The sequence below is a fragment of the Lynx canadensis genome, chromosome D1 (assembly GCF_007474595.2).
Source record: "Lynx canadensis isolate LIC74 chromosome D1, mLynCan4.pri.v2, whole genome shotgun sequence".
In the NCBI taxonomy this organism is placed as follows: Eukaryota; Metazoa; Chordata; class Mammalia; order Carnivora; family Felidae; genus Lynx; species Lynx canadensis.
The window spans coordinates 16,246,930-16,267,300 of NC_044312.2; the positions used below are offsets into that span (position 1 = coordinate 16,246,930).

The window sequence follows — 20,371 nt, forward strand, 5'->3', positions numbered from 1 at the left end:
AGGCCACCTTAGAGCAATCATTTCCTACCTGTGTCATCAAGCCTCATTATGTCATCCCGTAAATTGGTTCCTCCTGTGGTTGCCATCACTTTGGCCCCTCCCATGTGTTTGCTGACCTGGATGCAAATTTGACTGACCTGTAGAGCAAGTTCTCTAGTGGGAACAATCACCATTGCTGGAAAACAGAAAAAAAGAAAACCTATTTTAAGAGTTTTTAATAAGCTACAGAAAGACAGAAAATTGAATCATAATAGGCCTGATTCTGAAAAGTCAAGGAAGTAAATTTCCTTTACCAAAAAAACAAACAAAAAACAAAACAAAAAAAACAACCAAAAAAACCCACCTATTACAGTATTGCAGATTCAGACTTTTCCTCAGCAGCACTGCTATATAAACCTGGTACTCCTTAGTTACAAACCTTTAAAGGGTTCTTTGAGTTGGTAAAAACTAGCCCAAAGTTTATTAATTTTTCACCAAAAGATTCACTAAACACCTGAATAGAAAACTCTTGCTGCCCAGGTTCCATTTAAATCACATGAAAGTAGGGGCGCCTGGGTGGCGCAGTCGGTTAAGCGTCCGACTTCAGCCAGGTCACGATCTCGAGGTCCGTGAGTTCGAGCCCCGCGTCGGGCTCTGGGCTGATGGCTCAGAGCCTGGAGCCTGTTTCTGATTCTGTGTCTCCCTCTCTCTCTGCCCCTCCCCCGTTCATGCTCTGTCTCTCTCTGTCCCAAAAATAAATAAACGTTGAAAAAAAAAAAAAAAAATCACATGAAAGTAGGTAAAGAGAAAATGGAAGAAATGATCATTATAGATCAAGACCAATTTATGAAAATTTAAGAAAAAGCTTTAGAGGTCAAAAATTATGGGATGCCTGGGTGGCTCAGTTGGTGGAGTGTCTGACTTCGGCTCACGTCATCATCTCATGGCTTGTAAATTCGAGTCCTGCATCCGGCTCTGTGCTGACAGCTCAGAGCCTGGAGCCTGGTTTGGATTCTGTGTCTCCATCTCTCTCTGCCCCTCCCCCACTTGCGTTCTGTTTCTCTTAAAAATAAACTAAAAAAAAAAAAAAAATTAACTCTATTAGCTTGCTTTGCGTACAACTATGGAAATTTCTTTCTTCTCTACTTCCTAAGCTCTTAAAATTCCAAAACCACAAGGCTTTATACAGAAGAAAAAGTTCATGAGCTCTTGCAGACACACAGGTGCCACAAGAAACAACTCAGTTCCATAATTTCTAAGTAGCAATGTCAGATAACTTCTCATGATCTTAGCTTTCCTATCTATAAGGCAATAATGATTATTTTGCCTATTTCACTGGAATGTTATCAAAACTGTGTAATATGTAAAACTCTTCTGAAAACTAGAAATCTTTCCAAAAGCTGGATATTTTGTAAGACAACTAACTGGGCCCCAAGCTGTGAAAGGATAGGTAAATACTAACTCCAGATTATATAAATTCTGACTAAAAAAAAGATGGTAACATCTTCCACATAGCTCTAAGGTGCAAACTGCAGTTTTTAGTTTAAACAAACAACTAACTGGGACACCTGGGTGGCTCAGTCAGTTGAGCCTCCGGCTCTTGATTTCCACTCAGGTCATCTCACACTTCATGACTTTTGAGCCCCTCATTGGGCTGTGCGCTGGCAGTGCAGAGCCTGCTTGGGATTCGCTCTTTCTCCCTCTCTGTTCCTCCCCAGCTTGTGCTCTCTCTCAAAATAAATAAATAAACTTAAAAAAAAAACAAAACAAAACTAACCTTGTATATTGTCCTTCTTCAGGTCTAGCCGTTCAAGTAAGGGAATGAGGTAGGCACCGCTCTTGCCTGTTCCATTTTTTGCTCTAGCTAAGATATCCCTACCAGATAAAGCAATGGGAATGCTCTCCTCCTAAGAGACAAGAAAATGAAAATTACTCATGAATAAAAACAATAAGGAAATTATTCTTTAAATGCACTGAAGGTATACCTCTTTGGTACAACTTTAAAGTGTCTCACATTTGCATTTTACAAGAATAGGCAGAGGTAAATTACCAGCCAATGTCATCAACATTGCCAACCAATACAGATCAGAACTGCGTACAGTATAAACTGTATCCCAATGTAATACAAACTGTATATGTGAATTTGTACGTGCAAGAATGTGTATGCCTAAGGAAGCTGGGCATCTAAACAAAGAAAACAACAAACGAAAAGGAGGAACCTGGGCTGACACACAAATAAGACTTGAATAAACAGAAAAAAAGCAAAGGACATCTCACAATTAAAAACTGGAGAAGAAATGATACAAAGAATACAAAGGTAAGACTGTACGTTTTGAGACTAGGAAGCCGATTTAAATTTAAACACAATGAAAAATTGTGCCTTGGGCAGCCCATCCTTGCAAAAAATAGGAATCAGCTAGAAAGTTTAACTTTAGTTCCTATTTGATTTTATTACATAAGTTCACAATGTCAATGTCAATGTTTTCACATGCAACTTCTTTGTCCTGAAGCGTGCTCAACTGGAGGCCCAATTCTATTCCAGTTATCTCCATCGATGGTCACATCAGAGACTGACTTTTCACTTTCACATTTAGCTTACTGTGTCAAGTGTATTTTGTAAAGATAACATTTCCTATTTGGACAAATCACCTAAACAGCAAAGGCCTCCCCAAAATTACTGAAAATTATTCATATACAGAGAGAAATTTAAAAATGAGAATAGGTATCAACAGGGAGGAAGCAGAACACTTCCATTTCTAAAACTAAAAATTTTAATTTCTAAAACCAAAAAACTAGGAAAATAAATTAGGAAAGAGATTTATTACCACTTTAACAGTTTCTATGCCTGAGCTAATAACCAAAAGAAGTATCTCTAGCACTTTAAAGTTATTATACAAACATTTAAGTAATAAACATCATTACTTGCATTTTTTTTCCACTGTGGTACTCATTCTACCTAGAACCCATCACAGGAGTCAGATGGGTTCCATATTATCAGAAAAAGAAACACAGCTGCCAAAACAACGTAAAAAATGGTCCAATGACAATACTCTGTTACCCTCTCTTCCTACAACCAGCATTAAGCACTCTGCTTATCACAGTAAAGCAGGTCAAAGGAAAATCCTTGGCTTTGACTCTTTGGTCTTAATCTCCTCCTACTTTGAGTCAACTCTGTTAATCTTCAGTTGCTCTGGAGGCCTATTACCTCCACGGTTCATTTGTTTGTTTGTTTATTTATTCTCTACCCCCAATATGGGGCTCGAACTCACAACTCTGTTAATCTTCAGTTGCTCTGGAGGCCTATTACCTCCACGGTTCATTTTATTTATTTATTTATTTATTTATTTATTTATTTATTTATTTATTTAAGCCCTATTACCTCCACGGTTCAATTTATTCATTCATTCATTCATTCATTCATTCATTCATTCTCTACCCCCAATATGGGGCTCGAACTCACAACCCCGAAATCAACAGATGCATGCTCTCCAACTGAGCCAGTCAGGTGCCCTACCTTCTACAGTTTTTAAATAGGCTACGTGCACACTACTCAGTTCTAGAGCAGGATAAAAGGGTCTCCCAGTGACATCCTGAGTCAGGTTCTTTATTTTTCTTTATTATTTTATTTGTTTAAGCAGGCTTCACACCCAGCCCTGAGCCCAACACGGAGCTTGAATTCACGACCCTAAGATCAAGACCTGAGCTGAGATCAAGAGTTGGACACTTAACTGACCCAAGCCACCCAAGCAGCCCTGGAGTTAGGTTCTTTAAAAGAATAAAACTTTTAATAAAGTGAGGCAGGTCAGAATTAGCTTAGGGGTACCCTAATTCCCATTTTGGGTTCACCTTTTAACTTGGATTAAGGCACTGACTTCTGTTCCCCTGCACTCTCTGATAAGGGCTTACAGTCTACAGAAACTGTTTAAAGTTTTTTTGTTTTTTAAACCAAGTAAACTAGTCTTTAAGATACACATATATTTGCCCCATATGGTAACCATTATGATTAGCAAGCAGGGAATTCAATACATCCACACCGTCTCTCACCACTGTTTCCTAGGAAGATTAGGTAATATGAAGAAAGAGAATACAAGTCAGGTTCAGACAGCTTTGAAACCCAAGAAGAAATCATGGGAGCTACCAGGGAGAAAAGAAAGAAGGAAGGAAACAAAAAACTTTAAAAACTTACTGTGTGTCCGGCACTCAGATACTTTATATTATTTATATCCTTTCAAGTTAGGTACTTTGTTTTATAATGAAAACCTCTCCACACAAAAACGTGTCCATGAATGTTCACAGTAGCATTATTCAAAATAGCTAATAGCAGAAAAAAACCCTGTCGACTGATAAACCAAATGTAGTATAGCCATACAACAGAATTATTATTCAGCAATACAAAGGCAAGGACTGATACATGTTACAACATGGATGAACCCTAAAAAATGCTAAGTCAAAGAAGCCACTCACAAAAAATCACATATGCTAGGATTCCATCTAGATGAAATGTGGGGAACAGGCAAATCCATGGAGACACTAAGATTAGTGGCTGGTTAGGGCTAGGGGAAAATGAAGGGAGACTGCTAAAGCAGCTTCTTTTTGAGGTGATGAAAATTTTCTAAAATTGATTGCAGTAACAGTTGCACAACTGTGAATATACTAACCCACTGAATTATATGCTTTAAATGTGTGAATTCTGTGATATGGGATTTGTATCTCAATCAAGTTATCAAAAAACCCATGACAACCCTACAATCTGAGGTCTGATTTTGCCACCTTATCTCCCCAAGTCCATGTTCCACTGTAAGGTCTAGAGACTTATCCACTAAGTATTCGTTGTGTTTTGGTTACCCTAGGATTCATTTTCCCTTTCCCAGTAGCACCCTAACTTCCATCTGAGGAACTGCATCTCCCCACCGGACACTCTGGCCAAAGAGGAGACATCAACTGAAGCCAGACCAGCTCCATGCTCCCTTCTTAGAATTTAAATTGTTAAAGTACATCCTATAACAATTTGTAGCTTTCTAAGCCCTTCACAGCTGCCTCAGTTCTTGGTCTATTCCAAGTGTGTTTCTCCAGATTTTTCTCACTCTTGTGAACTCCTCTGATACTCTTTCAAGAAATTTCCCTTTGCTTAAGTTAGCCCAAGTTGGTTTCTGTTGCCTACAACCAAAGCACAGTATACTTCCCAATTTCCTAATACTGAGAGGCATTTGACAAAAGTGTCTTACCTAAAAAAACTGAAAATTGCCCAATTAGCTGCTTTTGGAGTAGCTGCTTCTTTTTACCTCCTAGTGCTAGGGACCTTAACAATATTAATCTCAGGGGAAAAGATAGTATGACTATGGTGGAGAAGATGGCAATGGTTCTCCCATCCAAGTACTAACCAGGCCCAAACCTGCTTAGCTTCTGAAATCAGATGAGATCAGGCATGTTCAGGGTGGTATGGTCATAGACAACGGCAATGGTTCTCATAGGTATCTAGTGCTACCAAAAAAAAAGGATATGGAAGATAATAATTTCAAAAATATCTCTAACTTAGGAACACACTCCAATCTTGCCACCGTAACCAATGAGGAAATACTTTTAAACACTTTTCTGCAAAGTTAGGAAACCAATTCCTAGAGTCATAAGAAATCTACATTAGCAAAAGGAATGATTTGCAAAGGATTAAGGATGCTATAATTCCTAGCTATCAACAATAAACTATCAATTTTTATTAGACCTGGTTGACAAAATAATTTCTCAAAATCGTTGAGAAATTTTGTTGCCAACAATAAGGAACTTCCATGTTTCCCTCAATAATGGACTACTTGCCATTTCGTCATTACCTAAAAAGTCTTCAAAGGTTGTACGTAGGGTCTGGAAGCAGTAAGAGCTGTCATTTTCAACCATCTCGAAGTAAACAGTTGACCCTTGAACGAGGGAATTACAGGCACTGTTACCCTCCCTCCCGTTCCACCCCTCTGCATCGCGGCAGACTCAAAAATCCATGTATAAATAACTTTTGACTCCTCTACAACTACGAACAGCCTACCGTTGACTGGAAGCCTGATATTGGTAAGGTAAACAATCAACACATTTTGTACGTTATATGTAAATAAATAAAGTAAGCTAGAGAAAATACTAAGAAAGTTCTAAGGAAAACACATTTACAATACTGAAAAAAAATCTGTGTATAAGTGGATCCATGCAGTTCAAACCCTTGTTGTTCAAGAGTTGACTCTGTAAGGCTTCACGATGTTAAGCAGAATAAAACAGTAGATTCTTAGGCCTTCCAAAGAAGTCTGTGCTCCTATAAAGCTATGCCTTTAGAAAGGCACAGTTATGCTAGCTCTGGGGGATAGCATTCAGAACTAGAACTAGAGTCACAGATGGTTGCACCAAAGAAAGATGTGTGGAAGCAATCTGTAGTATATATGGTTCCAGACTGTCAGGGTACAATCTTTTTTGAGGATGTAATTTTAAGTGCTTCATTGTCCAATAATCTTACAGCCAACAAAGTCACCATCTCTTAAAAAAAGATTCAAATGCAGATGACACCCATCTGATCCAAAAGGCTTTTGTATTTGGGGAAAAAATGTCTGGACAACATTGTAAAACTAAGTATTATAGAACACCTTAAAAACAACTGGAAAACAAGGAGAGAAAAGTAGGTAAGAACAGAATGAATAGAAGACATCCAGTCATGAGGTTAGATTTTACTAGAGGGTTTCTAAATTTCTTTGTTTCAAAATCTTAATATTTATGGTTTGTTAAACTGAATTAATTCTAAGGACCATCTTGTATTTTCCACAGATTCTCAGGCAAAACAATAGTGAAGAAAAAGACAATGGGAATGGTGGTCCCAGGTATCTAAAATAATACTTTGTATCTGTACACTGCTTTGCTATGTCAAAATAGTTTGTTTACAGGGGTACCTGGGTGGCTTAGTCAGTTGAGTGTCTTACTTCGGCCCAGGTCACGATCCCATGCTTTGTGGGTTCGAGTCCCACGTGGGGCTCTGTGCTGACAGCTCAGAGCCTGGAGCCCGCTTCAGATTCTGTGTCTACCTCTCCCTATACCCCTCCCCCACTCTATCTCCCCAAAATAAATAAACATTAAAAAATATATATTTTGTTTACAAATTGCATTTGATTCTCACAAAAACCCTGTCAGGAAGATTACTTATTTTTATTTTACAGAGAAAGCTAGATGTGAGACTAGTTAAGTGGCTAGAGAGATAACTATCTCTATGTTATATTAATACTCAGACGCGAACAACAATGTCAATTTTAGGGGTGCCTTGGTGGCTCAGTTGGTTTAGTATCCAACTCTTGATTTCCGCTCAGGCCATGATCTCACGGTTTGTGAGATCAAGCCCTGCATTAGGTGGGAAACAGGAGCCAGCAAGGCTCCATTAAGAATTCAGTCTCCTAAATGAACCACTGTCTCTTTTTTTTTTTTCTTTTTGAGGAAGGCAGGGGCGTTTATTCCTTCCTGCCTCCCCCCATTTCTTTTGTTCATAAAACAAGTCTATGGAACAACAACCCATACCAATTATAGAGCATTCAACATCGATGAGGCACTATACCAAGCATACTAACATGAATGACCTCACTTAACCTTCACAACAACTCTATAATATATATCATATATGCTGTTGTATCAATTTTACAGGCCAGGAAACTGATGATTAGAGAGATACCTCAAATAATCAACTTAGAAAGGAGGGGAGTTGGGAATTCAACCTGGACAGTCTGACTGCAAAGCTAGTGCTGTTCAATAGTTCTACAGACCAAGGTTGCATGTGGACATGTCAACCATAATTTCACAACTTTCTAAATAAATACTACTGAGTATCAGAAGGCCCATTTCCTGCCATGCACCTGAATACTGGAGATACAAAGTTGAATGATACAGTCCCTATAACAGAAGACTCATAAAACTTTCATCCCTGTAGATAAAATGGATTAACATGAACTACATTATATAAAAATAAATTCCGAAGTATTTTTAATGTATGTACTCAAATTGTCTGATGATATATAACCTTATCTTGATACTTTCTCCAACCATAATAAACCTCTTTAGTTCGTCCACAAACGCACACAAAGTTTAGAATCTCTAGGCAATCGCTATCCCAGTGTCTCTGGCTTAGAATATGGATCACTTCTTCCAGGTCATTCCATCTTCTTTTAATGGCTACACATAAATACAATTTCAACTAGAAGAGGGCTCATCACAGCACACTGAAATTATCTGTACAGTTAGTAGTCTCATCCACCTGGCTGTGAGGGCAGGAACCCTATCTGTCTTGTTCATCACAGTATCTCCAGTGTCTAACATTTTCTGGGTCACTCAGTACACGTTTGCTCAACGAAAAAGTGCTCATTGTCACAGGGTTTGTCCTTACTACAGCCTGGAACCAACACTGTCAATTAACATGCATGTTTAGGCCTACATGTATGTGTGTGCACATACACATTTCCACCTGAAGAGTCAAGGAGCAAACAGTGCACTCAGTACTCAGATGTAAGTCTCTAATACTGCTGTCCCACTGACAATCAGGGTTCCCTGGAGAAATGACTGATTCCAAGGCTGGGATACCATAGGTGCAGATAAGCTTGACACCATGATATACCAAAAAGGAAGTACTCAAGGAAAAAGAGGGGATAGTGAGGAGTGGACAGGCAGAGCACAGAGGATTTTTAGGGCAGTAAAACTACTATGTGTGATACTACAATGATGGGTACATGTCAGTATACATTTGTACAGCATACTATAGAAAGTACACCACCAAGAGTGAACACTAATGCATACTATAAACACACTACAAACTTTAGGTAAGGTTAAGAAAGGTTCCTTAGTTATAATAAATATATCACTCATGTGAGGGATGTTGAAAATGAGAGGTTATGCATGAGTAGGGACCAGGGTTTATGGGAAATACCTTTTCTGCTCAATTGCTATGAACTTAAAATTGCTCCAAAAGATAGTCTATCAGAAAAAAAGCGGGGGGGGGGGGGGGAGTGGGGGGATATTACAAAAACACAGAAACCAGCTTGAAGGAGCTCACCATAGCCAAATATGGGACAATTTGGCCACAAAAATACCACCAGGGGAAAAAAAATTCATGCGTCCACACTGATAACATATAGCTACATGAAAAGATATGGGAAGGCTCTTCTTCACAAGGCCAAACGTGCAAGGAGCACTACCATTGGAAATCCATCATTACCCACCAGAGTAAAGATTAAAGTATGCAAGAATCAACAATGGATACTAAGACTAAGGGGAAATTTTGATGGAAGAGTAAGATACCTGCATGGTCTTAAAGGCTCCCCATAGACTGCTTATTAGTTTTAAGGGAAGGGGGAAAAAAGTTAATTAGGGGTGCCTGGGTGGCTCAGTTAGTTAAGCGTCCAACTTGATTTCAGCTCAGGTCATGATCTCACAGTGAGATTGAGCCCTGTACTGGGCTCCACACTCACAGCATGGAGCCTGCTTGGGATTCTCTCTCTCCTCTCTGTGCCCCTTCCCTGCTCACGCATGTGCACACACTCTCTCTCTCAAAATAAAAACTTTAAAAAAAAAATTAAGGCACCACCTTGAGAGGGTAACCAAAATTAAATTCACCATTGAGAAACAGATGGACACTGTATATACCTCCCAATGAGGTAGCTTGAGAAGGCTACAACGTGACTTCTACAGTCCCCTGGCTAAGAATGCATAGCTTGAGTCTCATCACATACAGACAGGAGACAAACCCCAAATGAGGAATGTTCTACATTAAAAAAAAAAAAAAAAAAAAAAAAAAGACTAGGGAAATGTTCACAACTGTAAAACGTTAAAGAAATGTAACTAACTATATGTAATACAGGTTCATAATATGAAAAACCTGATCCTAGGATGCATCCTGTACAGAAAAGAAAAAAAATCCTATAAAGGATATTTTAGAGTCAATTAAAAATCAGAATACAAATGACAGATGAGATAAAAATACTGCATTAAACTGACCAAAGGTAAGTACACTACGGTTACTCACAGGCACCTAGGGGTGCCTGGCTGGCACAGTTGGTAAACAGGTTACTCTTCATCTCAGGGTTGTGAGTTTAAGCTGCACGCTGGGCACAGAGCTTATTTAAAAAAAAAAAAAAAAAAAAAAAAAAAGTCCTATTCTCAGGAAATACACACTGAAATATTTAGAGGCAATGGGCCATGATTCTGTGACTTATCCTTAAAAGGTTCGTTCATAAAAAGTGCCTATGTGTATACACACACACAAAAGTGTTGGATAACTGTATCACCCACACAGATCAAAAAGTATGGATTGCTTAACTCACAATATTTTATATGGATAAAAACAAGAAACATACCTGAATAGGAGATGGCTTTTCCCAGCCCATTTCAAAAATTCCCATCAGTAACTCCCGTTTCAAACAGTAATCTTCAAACTCATTTCCTTTTGTGGAGGTCACATCCTACTCAGACAAACAAAAGAAATAAAACAACAACAAAATAATAAAGTACAACTGTGTTCCTTAGGTAGCTAGTATGCTTAAGAAAATTTGTTTCAGGGACTAATTTTTTATCTACCCCATTTAAAATATAAATATATGCAAATTGCTTGTCTCGATCAATATTTCAAGTATTCCTAAAGAATAATTCCTAAAGAATAAATAACTACTCTTTAACACAAACACAAATCGTTTAAAAATTGTTTTGGGGTGGGGGGTGCCCGGGTGGCTCAGTTGGTTAAGCGGCTGACTTTGGCTCAGGTCATGATCTCACGGTTCCTCTAGCCCCATGTCACACCCTGTGCGGACAGCTCAGAGCCTGGAGCCTGCTTCAGATTCTGTGTCTTCCTCTCTCTTTGCACCCCCACCCCCCAACTCATGCTCTGTCTCTCTCTCTCAAGAATAAACATTAAATTTAAAGAATAAAATAAAATGAAAATTGTTTTGGGGAGTGGTGCCTGGATAGCTCAGTGGGTTAAGCAGCTAACTCTTGATTTCAGCTCAAGTCATGATCTCACAGGTTCATGAGTTCGGCCCCTGTGTCGGGCTCAGCACTGACAGCACAGAGCCTGCTTGGGATTCATTCTCTCTCTCTCTCTCTCTCTCTCTCTCTCTCAATAAAGACATAACCATTTAAAAAATAAAATAGATTGTTTTGGGGAAAGGCCACCCTACGGTCATATTCTTCTGAGGACTGGTAGAATACTGTTATTTTTACAAATCACAAGATGTGAAGTCAAACCCTAACTCCCACTCACTGCCTACAAATATCCTATCCTAAATAAAGGTTTCTCACACTTAGCACTATTGACATTTGGGCCAGAAAATTCTCTGTTGTAAGGGGATGTCCTGTAGCATCCCCCCAGTTGAGTTTAACCAGCTGAGTTAACCAAAAATGTCTCTAGCTACTGCTAAATGACCCCTAAGGGACAAAAATCACCCCTAGCTGGGAACACTGTGCTAAGAGAACTAACCTTTCAACCTTCCTTGTTCTCATCCACTAAACAGGGTTAATATCTAACCTGAATCTTACTATGTCGGTGGGAGCAAGAGAATTTTGAGAAAATGCCTTGCAAATCATGAAAGTACTCTGTAAGTTAGATAAAATACACACGTGTAAACACAGTATTTAACATACAGATACACATTACTGTATTAATAGAATTCCTCCAAACAGTGAAAAATTTTGGCAATTCATCATATATAATCTATATAATTTCAACCATTTCAACCTATTTCAGAGTAAATACACAATGCCTATTGTTAAGTAACTACCTCATTTTTAGAGTTTCCACACCATTTTTCCACTTGAATTTTACAACCAACTTACCGAAGTTTTGATTCTTAGATCCTTTGGAGGGAGTTTTAAAGTCTTTTTCCAGTCATCACCAGGTCTACAGAGAATACAGTAAAATTGAAGCATGAGAATTCACAGCATCACCCTTTTTTATTTTTATTTTTTAACGTTTATTCATTTTTGAGAGACAGAGCATGAGCGGGGAAGGGGCAGAGGGAGGGGGAGACAGAATCTGAAGCAGGCTCCAGGCTCTGAGCTGTCAGCACAGAGCCCAACGTGGGGCTCGAACTCATGAACTGCGAGATCATCACCTGAGGCGAAGTCGGACACTCAACCGACTGAGCCACCCAGGCGCCCCCACAGCATCACTCTTCTAATAATACAAAGATGATTCACCATAATTATAATAAACAGTAAGTTTAATGTATTGCTATTTACTTCAGAATATGGTTAACAGACATAAACAGCTTTAGAAAAACCGTTCTTCTTACAAAAGAACAATCTAGAGAGGATTTAAAAAAAATCAAAAATAGAAGGGAACAGGCAGGGGTACCGTGGGTGGCTCAGCTGGAAGGACATGTGACTCTTTGATCTCAGGGTCGTAAGTTTGAGCCCCAAGTTGGGTATAGAGATTACTTAAATGAATAAAACCTAAGAAATACAAAAATAAATAAATAAAAAGAAGGGAATAAGGCACTTAACCACCCCCCCACCCCCACTTTTTTTGGACAGAGAGTACCCAGGCCAGGGAGATGGACAGAGGGAGGGAGAGAAAGAGAGAATCCTGAGCAGGCTCCACACTGAGCGCAAAGCCCAACACAGGGCTCAATTCCATGATTCCAGAATCGTGACCTGGGCCGAAATCAAGAGTCAGATGCTTAATATACTGAGCCACCCAAGCACCCCTGGGCATCCATCCTCTTAAGAGCAGCAGTGTAATATACAGTACAACTGTTCTCAAAACTGGTAACCCATGTGTTTTGTTTGATGTACATAGTGTGTTTTCATTTAAATTAGTTGCCAACATTTAAACATTAAAAGATTTCATATAAAAGTCCACATTCTGGCTTTTCTTGAAAAAACTGGAAGCTTCAACACTAGTTCCAAACTTCTGCATGTCAACAGTTTGAAAGAGCTTAATAACTGGGAGTTTAAATCAAGCAGCAGACTCCTTTAGTCAGAACAAGTAAGTACCGTCTCATTTGGCACAGTCTCCTGTAAGTTAGCATCTGATTTTCTAACTTCTGATGACTAGTTAAAACTAAGGGCTCTAAAGTTTCAAAACTTTAGGTTTCAAACCAGGTCAAGCCCTGACTCTACTATTTATTATTTCTGTGATTTGCAGCAGTTACCTTTCTAAGCCTCTAATTCTCTCCTATATAAAGTGGGTTAAGAATTATATCAAATAGGGGATGCCTGGGTGGCTCAGTCGGGTAAGTGTCAGACTCTTGATTTCAGCTCAGGTCATGATCTCATGGCTCCTCAGATCAAGCCCTGTGTCTGGCTTGCGCTGACAGTGCAGAGCCTGCTTGGGATTCTCTCTCTCCCTCTCTCTCTCTGCCCTTCCCCACTCCTGCATGCGCTCTCAAAATAACCATCAAAAAAAAAAAAAAATTATGGGGCACCTGAGTGGCTCAGTTGGCTGAGCGCCTGGCTTTGGCTCAGGTCATGACCTCACGGTTTGTGAGTTCAAGCCCCGCGTTGGGCTCTGTGCTGATAGCTCAGAGCCTAGAGGCTGTTTCAGATTCTGTGTTTCCCTCTCTCTCTCTGCTCCTCTCTGTGCTGATAGCTCAGAGCCTAGAGGCTGTTTCAGATTCTGTGTTTCCCTCTCTCTCTCTGCTCCTCTCCTGCTCATGTTCTGTCTCTCTCTCTCTCAAAAATAAATAAACATTAAAAATAATAATAATTATAGCAAATAATTTATATAAAGCACTCAGCACAGTGCCTGGCAAAATAAGAAGTCAGCGTTAGCTGTTAATGAACAACTCCCAATCTATTTTACTGAGAATGTTTGAAATCATGAAAGAGAAACATGTAAAACAAATTTCCCTTTTGCTCAGGTGAAAACTTCAAATTACACCCAAAGCATCTAATGGGGAAAAAAAATGTCAATAAAGCAGACAATGCTTTCCACTGTGTCATCTTTATAAAATAAACAAAAGTTTTCAATGATTTCATTACAGCAATTCTTATATAATCAGAGCCCTCAAAACATCTCAAGAGTCTTGATTTAGAAAGATGAGCCATTTTCCTTAAAGCTAGGTCCCATGTAATTTAAGATACTGTAACACAGGTAACTATTTGCTACTAATTCCAAGGGTACCAAAGTCTTTCACCTCTGCCTACAAAACACACCAAGGTTTTTGAACAAAAAATTTAGTTGTGCATCCTACTAGGCTAACTTGCCGCTGTCAAATTCAATATAAAGTGAATAAAAACGCAGAAATACAATGGAAAATCTTACCACATGGAACTTATAATCTTAGGAGAGAAAAAACCCAAACTATTTAAAAAGAGAAAATAAGTGATAAAGATAAGTATTAGAAGATTTCTGAAGACAGTGATGGGATCTAGAAAGCTTCACAGGAAGAGGACAAACTGAGATTTAAGGAACCTAAAGAATTAGGGGCACCTGGGTGGCTAGTTGGTTAAGCATGCAACTTCGGCTCAGGTCATGATCTCATAGTTCTTGAGTTTGAGCCCCATACTGGGATCTCTATTGTCACGGGAGCCTGCTTCAGATCCTCTAGATCCTCTGTCTCCCTTCCTCTCTGCCCCTCTCCTGCTCACTCACTCTCAAAAACAAACAAACATTAGGGGCGCCTGGGTGGCTCAGTCGGTTAAGCTTTCTACTTCAGGTCAGGTCATGAACTTGTGGTTCTTGAGTTTGAGCTCCGCGTCAGGCTCTGTGCTGACAGTTCAGAGCCTGGGGCCTGTTTCGGATTCTGTGTCTCCCTCTCTCTCTGCCCCTCCCCCCCGGCTCTCTCTTAAAAATAAACATTAAAAAAAAAAAAAAAAAAAAAGAACCCAGAATTAAAAAGAAACCATTAATCCCAGGATGAGCAAAAGAGAGAAAGCAAAATCTACTGTTGTCTCAAGCCAGAATTTAAGTAGAAAATAATGAAATAACACAGCTTTATGTTTAAAAATAGCCTAGGAGCTCCTGGGTGGCTCAGCTGGTTAAGCGCCTGACTTCAGCTCAGGTCACAAAAGTTCGTGAGTTCGAGCCCCACGTCGGGCTCTGTGCTGACAGCTCAGAATCTAGAACCTGCTTCAGATGCTGTGTCTCCCTCTCTGCTCCTCCATAACTCATGCTCTGTCTCCCTCTCTCTCAAAAATAAACATTAAAAAAATTTTTTTTAAAGATGTCCTAAATTTTGCTAACCTATTCATATTTTGTCAAGAGAAACTACAATTTAGAAAATATTTTTGATTTCTATACTAAAGCATTCACCTTAAAAATCATAAAATATGCACAAGAAATAACAACATGTATTGATGCCAATTCTCTCAATGACCAAATCAATTCCATTGGAAGTTAATTTCTACAGGTCACTAGCAAATCACATACCAGTAACCATCTCTATGATATTCAAGGGCTACTTTTCTTTAGAAGTGCTTCTTAGGTACAGAGAAGATCTAGGTTGTAGTAATACATACACTTTAGTTCAGTGAAGCAGTTTCATCATATGAAGATTTCAAGAGTAAATCAATCTCTACGACTAGAATCTTAATAAAGCCAAACATGAAGTGGGGTCAAGGGTCGAACTAACTGAATCTCTAGTCTATTAACTGAATCTCTAGAGTGACAGTTATCATTCAAATAATTTAAAGTGTACACTTAGATGACAAATAGCAGATTTAAAAGAAAAAATTATTCTGTGGTAAGATGAGGCTCCTAAGTTTTTAAGAGTCAACAAAGGGAATTGGGACTATTCAGAGATGTACATTTCCATGAGTTCAAAATCTTGAGTTCCCTATGATACATAACAGCTTGTAATACTGTATATGTGTAAAACGAGAAAGCTTATAAAACAAAACTAAACTACAGGTAACATAATCTTAAAAAAAAATAAAGTAACATTATCTTAAAAAAAAGTTATGGGGGGCGCCTGGGTGGCGCAGTCGGTTAAGCGTCCGACTTCAGCCAGGTCACGATCTCGCGGTCCGGGAGTTCGAGCCCCGCGTCGGGCTCTGGGCTGATGGCTCAGAGCCTGGAGCCTGTTTCCGATTCTGTGTCTCCCTCTCTCTCTGCCCCTCCCCCGTTCATGCTCTGTCTCTCTCTGTCCCAAAAATAAATAAACGTTGAAAAAAAAAATTTAAAAAAAAAAAAAAAAAAAAAAAAAAGTTATGGATAAATTTCCTCTCAGTAAGTATGACTCAGAAGGCTGGACAAGTCTTTAAATTTAAAACTTGAAATTGGCTCTAACTGCCACTTCATCTAGGGTAAGGTACAGTTACAACACTAGGGAAAAAGCCATACTGGCAAAAACAAGATGAATCTGAGCTAATTATGAAAGCCAGAAATGTTTCAAAAAGTAATGTATACAAAATTCATATATATCATCTGTGTCTGTTATTTAACAAGCCTGTATTGGGGCGCCTGGGTGGCGCAGTCGGTTAAGCGTCCGACTTCAGCCAGGTCACGATCTCGCGGTCTGTGAGTTCGAGCCCCGCGTCAGGCTCTGGGCTGATGGCTCAGAGCCTGGAGCCTGTTTCCCATTCTGTGTCTCCCTCTCTCTCTGGCCCTCCCCCGTTCATGCTCTGTCTCTCTCTCTGTCCCAAAAATAAATAAACGTTGAAAAAAAAAAAATTTTTAACAAGCCTGTATTAATTACGACAAAAATACATTATTCCATTGCAAATACCCACTGCCCATAATACAAAGCAATCTGTCCTCTATTTGCAATCAAAATGGTTAAATAAGGTATAAAGTAGTCAACAAAGTAACAAAAAGAAATCTCCTTGGTCTCCCAAGCGTGTTGATTTATTCTAACACTTACTTAATAGTGGTGGTCATACTCTGTGCTTGCTGCTGAGTGCCATTATTGATTGTGTTGGTATTTTTCAGCTGGTTCATCTGTTGCTGTGTCTGTGTGCCCCCTCCTCCGGGGCCACCACTGGGCTTCACAGGGCCCCTCAGCTGACCATTTTGACTGGAAAGACCCATTATAACAGGGTTCTCTGTTCTGGCCGTGCTCATGCTGTATTAATTGTAAAGGTGTCTCTTTCAAACTTCAAAACTTTTGAAAGTCAGTAGAGAAACTGTAATAACAGTTTATTAGGCTCTCCAAAACGAAGAGATAAATATAAGTCTTGCTCAATATATGAGTCCTTTATTGCAATGCAGGCAAGCACCTGTAAGTCTCTGAACGGTAAGCAGCAGTAACTTGCTCTCATGCACCGAATCAACTTTTTATTTTTTAAAAAGCCCTCTAACAAGGTTGAGTTATGTATCTGAATTCACTCACTTCAATCTGAAACAAAGAGAAAGTTTAATTAGCAAACACAGGAAAGTTAGAAACTTTCCCTTTTAAACAACCCCTTTAGAGGAAATCACTCTATTAAAGAATTAAAAATATAGATCCACTTAGACCAAAACTAACCATGCTACGAGAGACACACAAAGATTAACTGCCTCAAAAACCAGGCCAAATGAGACCAATCTCAAACATTTTAAATTGTCAGTTCAAAGCAACCCAAAGATGATTAGGTAAAAAGACATCGTGATTAAATTAGCATTAGTTGTCAAATGATAATATCTTCCCTTCAGTTTCCTCCCTCATGAATTCTTTAAAAGTCCCTGACACCTCTAAAAGTCAATGATTCATTACACTTAATTGCATTACAACTCAAAGAAGTATCACACAATTTTGCTAATTGTAAAATTAGTAAAATTTACAATACACATCTTAGAACAAGGCAAGACAATGTATTAATTTTTTTCCCCTACTTCTGACAGCAACTGAGAATTCTTGAAATTGAGGTTTTGACTTTATGCTTTCAGGAAGAAAACCCCACATTTGTGCCTTTATGAATTTCAACCATAGAAGTTGAATTTCATGAAGAAAAATAAATTTTCTTTTTTCTCTTAGGTTTTGCCCTTTAAAACTATAGCTGAAGTAGTCAAGAGACACACGTCTGTATGTCACAATCTTTTGCTTGAGAAAGAGCCAAGAAAATCTTTAGCCAGCTTAATAAAATTTGAATACTAAAAAACTATTAGCCACATACATTGCCAATAACACTTTTCAAAAAGTATATCCTAACTTGAAAAATTTCCTTTGTTATTAAATATACTTATCTATAAAAACACAAAAAGGAAATTGCCTGTTGAAAAAAATGTGGTAAAAACTAAAATACACTAGTAACTTTAACCAAACTTTCCAAGAAATCCAGAGTACTAATTAATAGTTGTTTTAAAAAAGAACTGGCCAAACTGCCATTTTTAATTATTTCCCAAATCAAACTCTTATTTTACAATGTAGTAAATAAAACAATTTACAAAGGCCAGAAAATAAAGGACTACTCTCTTGGGTTCTTTTTAAACTCCTTCATATTTCTTACCAAAAATACACCCGCTTATTGATTGGTGTTGATTTTCTGGCCAAACACCAAGGATGCAAAAACAATAGAACTTTTCTAAAAGACAACTGGTTATGTCTTTTTTAAAAATTGTAAATAAAGTTGCTGACAAGCAAATCCTGATTATTACATATACAAAGCTGTCTATTCTAAGTCTCTTAGAATCTGATCCCTTATGCAGACCGTGGTTAATAGCATTTCAAGGCATTAAACAGTTTCCTGTATTGACAGGTTTAGATTATGATCAACAATATCACGGAGTTCACACAAGACTTGTTCGCTTGCGAAGCAGTTAAGAGGATGAAGAGGGCAGCCTCTAAAGATTAAAAGATATCATTATTGTCCCTCCAGCACGTAAGACCTCCTATCTCCCTAGATCCAAAATGTAACTAGTACTCCCTTCTTACTTGAACCAAAACCTGCACTGCAGCTTTATGTCTCAGAGAAGGAAATAATCCTCCTACCCCTTCCCAATTTAGCCTTGCAAGTTACATTCTACATTTTCAAAAATACGAACGAAACGTAGACTAGCTGGGAGGAGCCCCTTGCCGAGTTAATTACAGCGCTTCCCAGATTGTAGTTAGCAATTGACAGTTTCACACCCAAAACAGTATCGTCATCTCAGACAAGAGCTTTTGTTTGCAAATGCGGCGCAGTTTCTCTAAGCTTGGTCTCCAAGTTGGAGTGACTGTTTTATTCTGAGGGGAAGAGGGGACCGTGGAAGAGAAAAGGGGGCGAGCGCTAAGGAAAAGAAACAAGCCAGTGATTTGAGCCCCGTAATAGTGGGGCAATAATTTCTCGCTCCCCCCGTACGCCTCCCCCCCCCCAAAAAAAATCCTCACACACTTCAAGTGAGCCCCCTGTGACCATCAACACAAAGGGGTTGGGGCCCTGTAATCGCATCTGCGCCACAAGAGCAGGGAACCAACTCCGCGGACAGAAAACAATAGGGATTCCCCCTGTAAGGCCCCAAAGAGAAACCCTTAAAGTCAGAAAGCCCCTCTTTGCCTCCACGACTCGGGGGCTCCACAATCGGTCTCTTGTTACCGACCTACGAGGCCTTATTCCAACCAAACAGCAGCGGGTCCTCTTCCAAAGCGAGCCCTCCGACACTGCATATCCCTGCCGCCCCCTATAGGGCCGCCTCGTACCCTATAACCTCCACCATCCCCCTAAGTCCTTGCCGCCCCTGTGGTCCCACATCCCCTCGACTTCCATAAAGCTCCTCCGCGTACTCCGCCCGCTCCCTCTCCGGACCCCGCCGCGCACGACATTCCCATATTCGACTCCTCTCAGGCGCCCCCACCCCACACGGCAGCCGTCCGCCGCCCGCCTTCCTCCCCGGGGCCCGGCCAGGCCTCAGGCCTCCGCCTCAGAGCGCCCCCCACGCCAGCCGAGGGGCTTCTCGCGGCCCCGACCGCACCGCTGACCTCGACCCCACCACCTCACCCCACTCCCCGCGGCTCGGGCCCGAGTCCTACCACCGAGGCCACTCCCGCTCGGCACCCTCGGTCCTTTATTGTTGACTCGAAGCTCCCAAAATGGCGGCGGCTCCTTCCTCCTCTGAAACCTCCGCCCGCCCCCACTCGGCCCCTCGCCGCTGCCTCCTCCTCCCGCCCCCGCCCCCGCCCCCGCCCCGCTCCGGGGGCCGCTCCGCAGGGCCGCCCGCGCCCGCCGGCTCTCCGGCCGCCCAGCCCTACCTCCGCCGCTGCCCGCTCTCATGGCGCCGCCAGAGTCGCCGCCCGGGCTGAGCTAACTCGGCTGCTCTGCCCCTCCCCCGCCCGCCCGCCGCCCCCTCCCCCTCGCCTCCCCCTCCCCCTGCCTGTCCGCATGGCGGCGGCGGCGGCCGCGGCTCCTCCTACAGACAAGATGGCGAGAGCTCCGCCACCGCCGCGCCAGCCTCGGAGTCACGGCCTCCCGGCTTCGCGGCCGGAGGAACGCGGGCCGGGGAACCTCCCTGAGGAGAAAATGGACGGCCGTGCTCTCACACAGATGGGGGCCCCGAGGACGGAGACTC

The 20,371-nt window shown here is 40.6% G+C and overlaps 1 protein-coding gene across 5 annotated transcripts in view; it reads right to left on the reverse strand.

Moving 5' to 3' along the window:
• Positions 1 to 20,117, reverse strand: part of DDX6 (DEAD-box helicase 6) — a 36,118-nt gene extending 16,001 nt beyond the window's left edge. For 2 of the 5 annotated variants that reach the window (XM_032594996.1, XM_030330749.1), the window contains exons 1-6: positions 20,055 to 20,117; positions 16,773 to 17,246; positions 11,803 to 11,866; positions 10,332 to 10,436; positions 1,757 to 1,886; positions 29 to 175 (exon numbers count right to left, since the gene is read on the reverse strand). In XM_032594996.1, coding sequence (XP_032450887.1) covers positions 29 to 175; positions 1,757 to 1,886; positions 10,332 to 10,436; positions 11,803 to 11,866; positions 16,773 to 16,972 — 646 coding nt within the window. In that variant the 5' untranslated portion in view covers positions 16,973 to 17,246; positions 20,055 to 20,117. Of the gene's footprint in view, positions 1 to 28; positions 176 to 1,756; positions 1,887 to 10,331; positions 10,437 to 11,802; positions 11,867 to 16,772; positions 17,247 to 19,803; positions 19,944 to 20,054 lie in introns of those variants that run through there. The other 3 variants (XM_030330752.1, XM_030330748.1, XM_030330751.1) reach the window with 2 other exon arrangements.
• Positions 20,118 to 20,371: the final 254 nt, after the last annotated feature.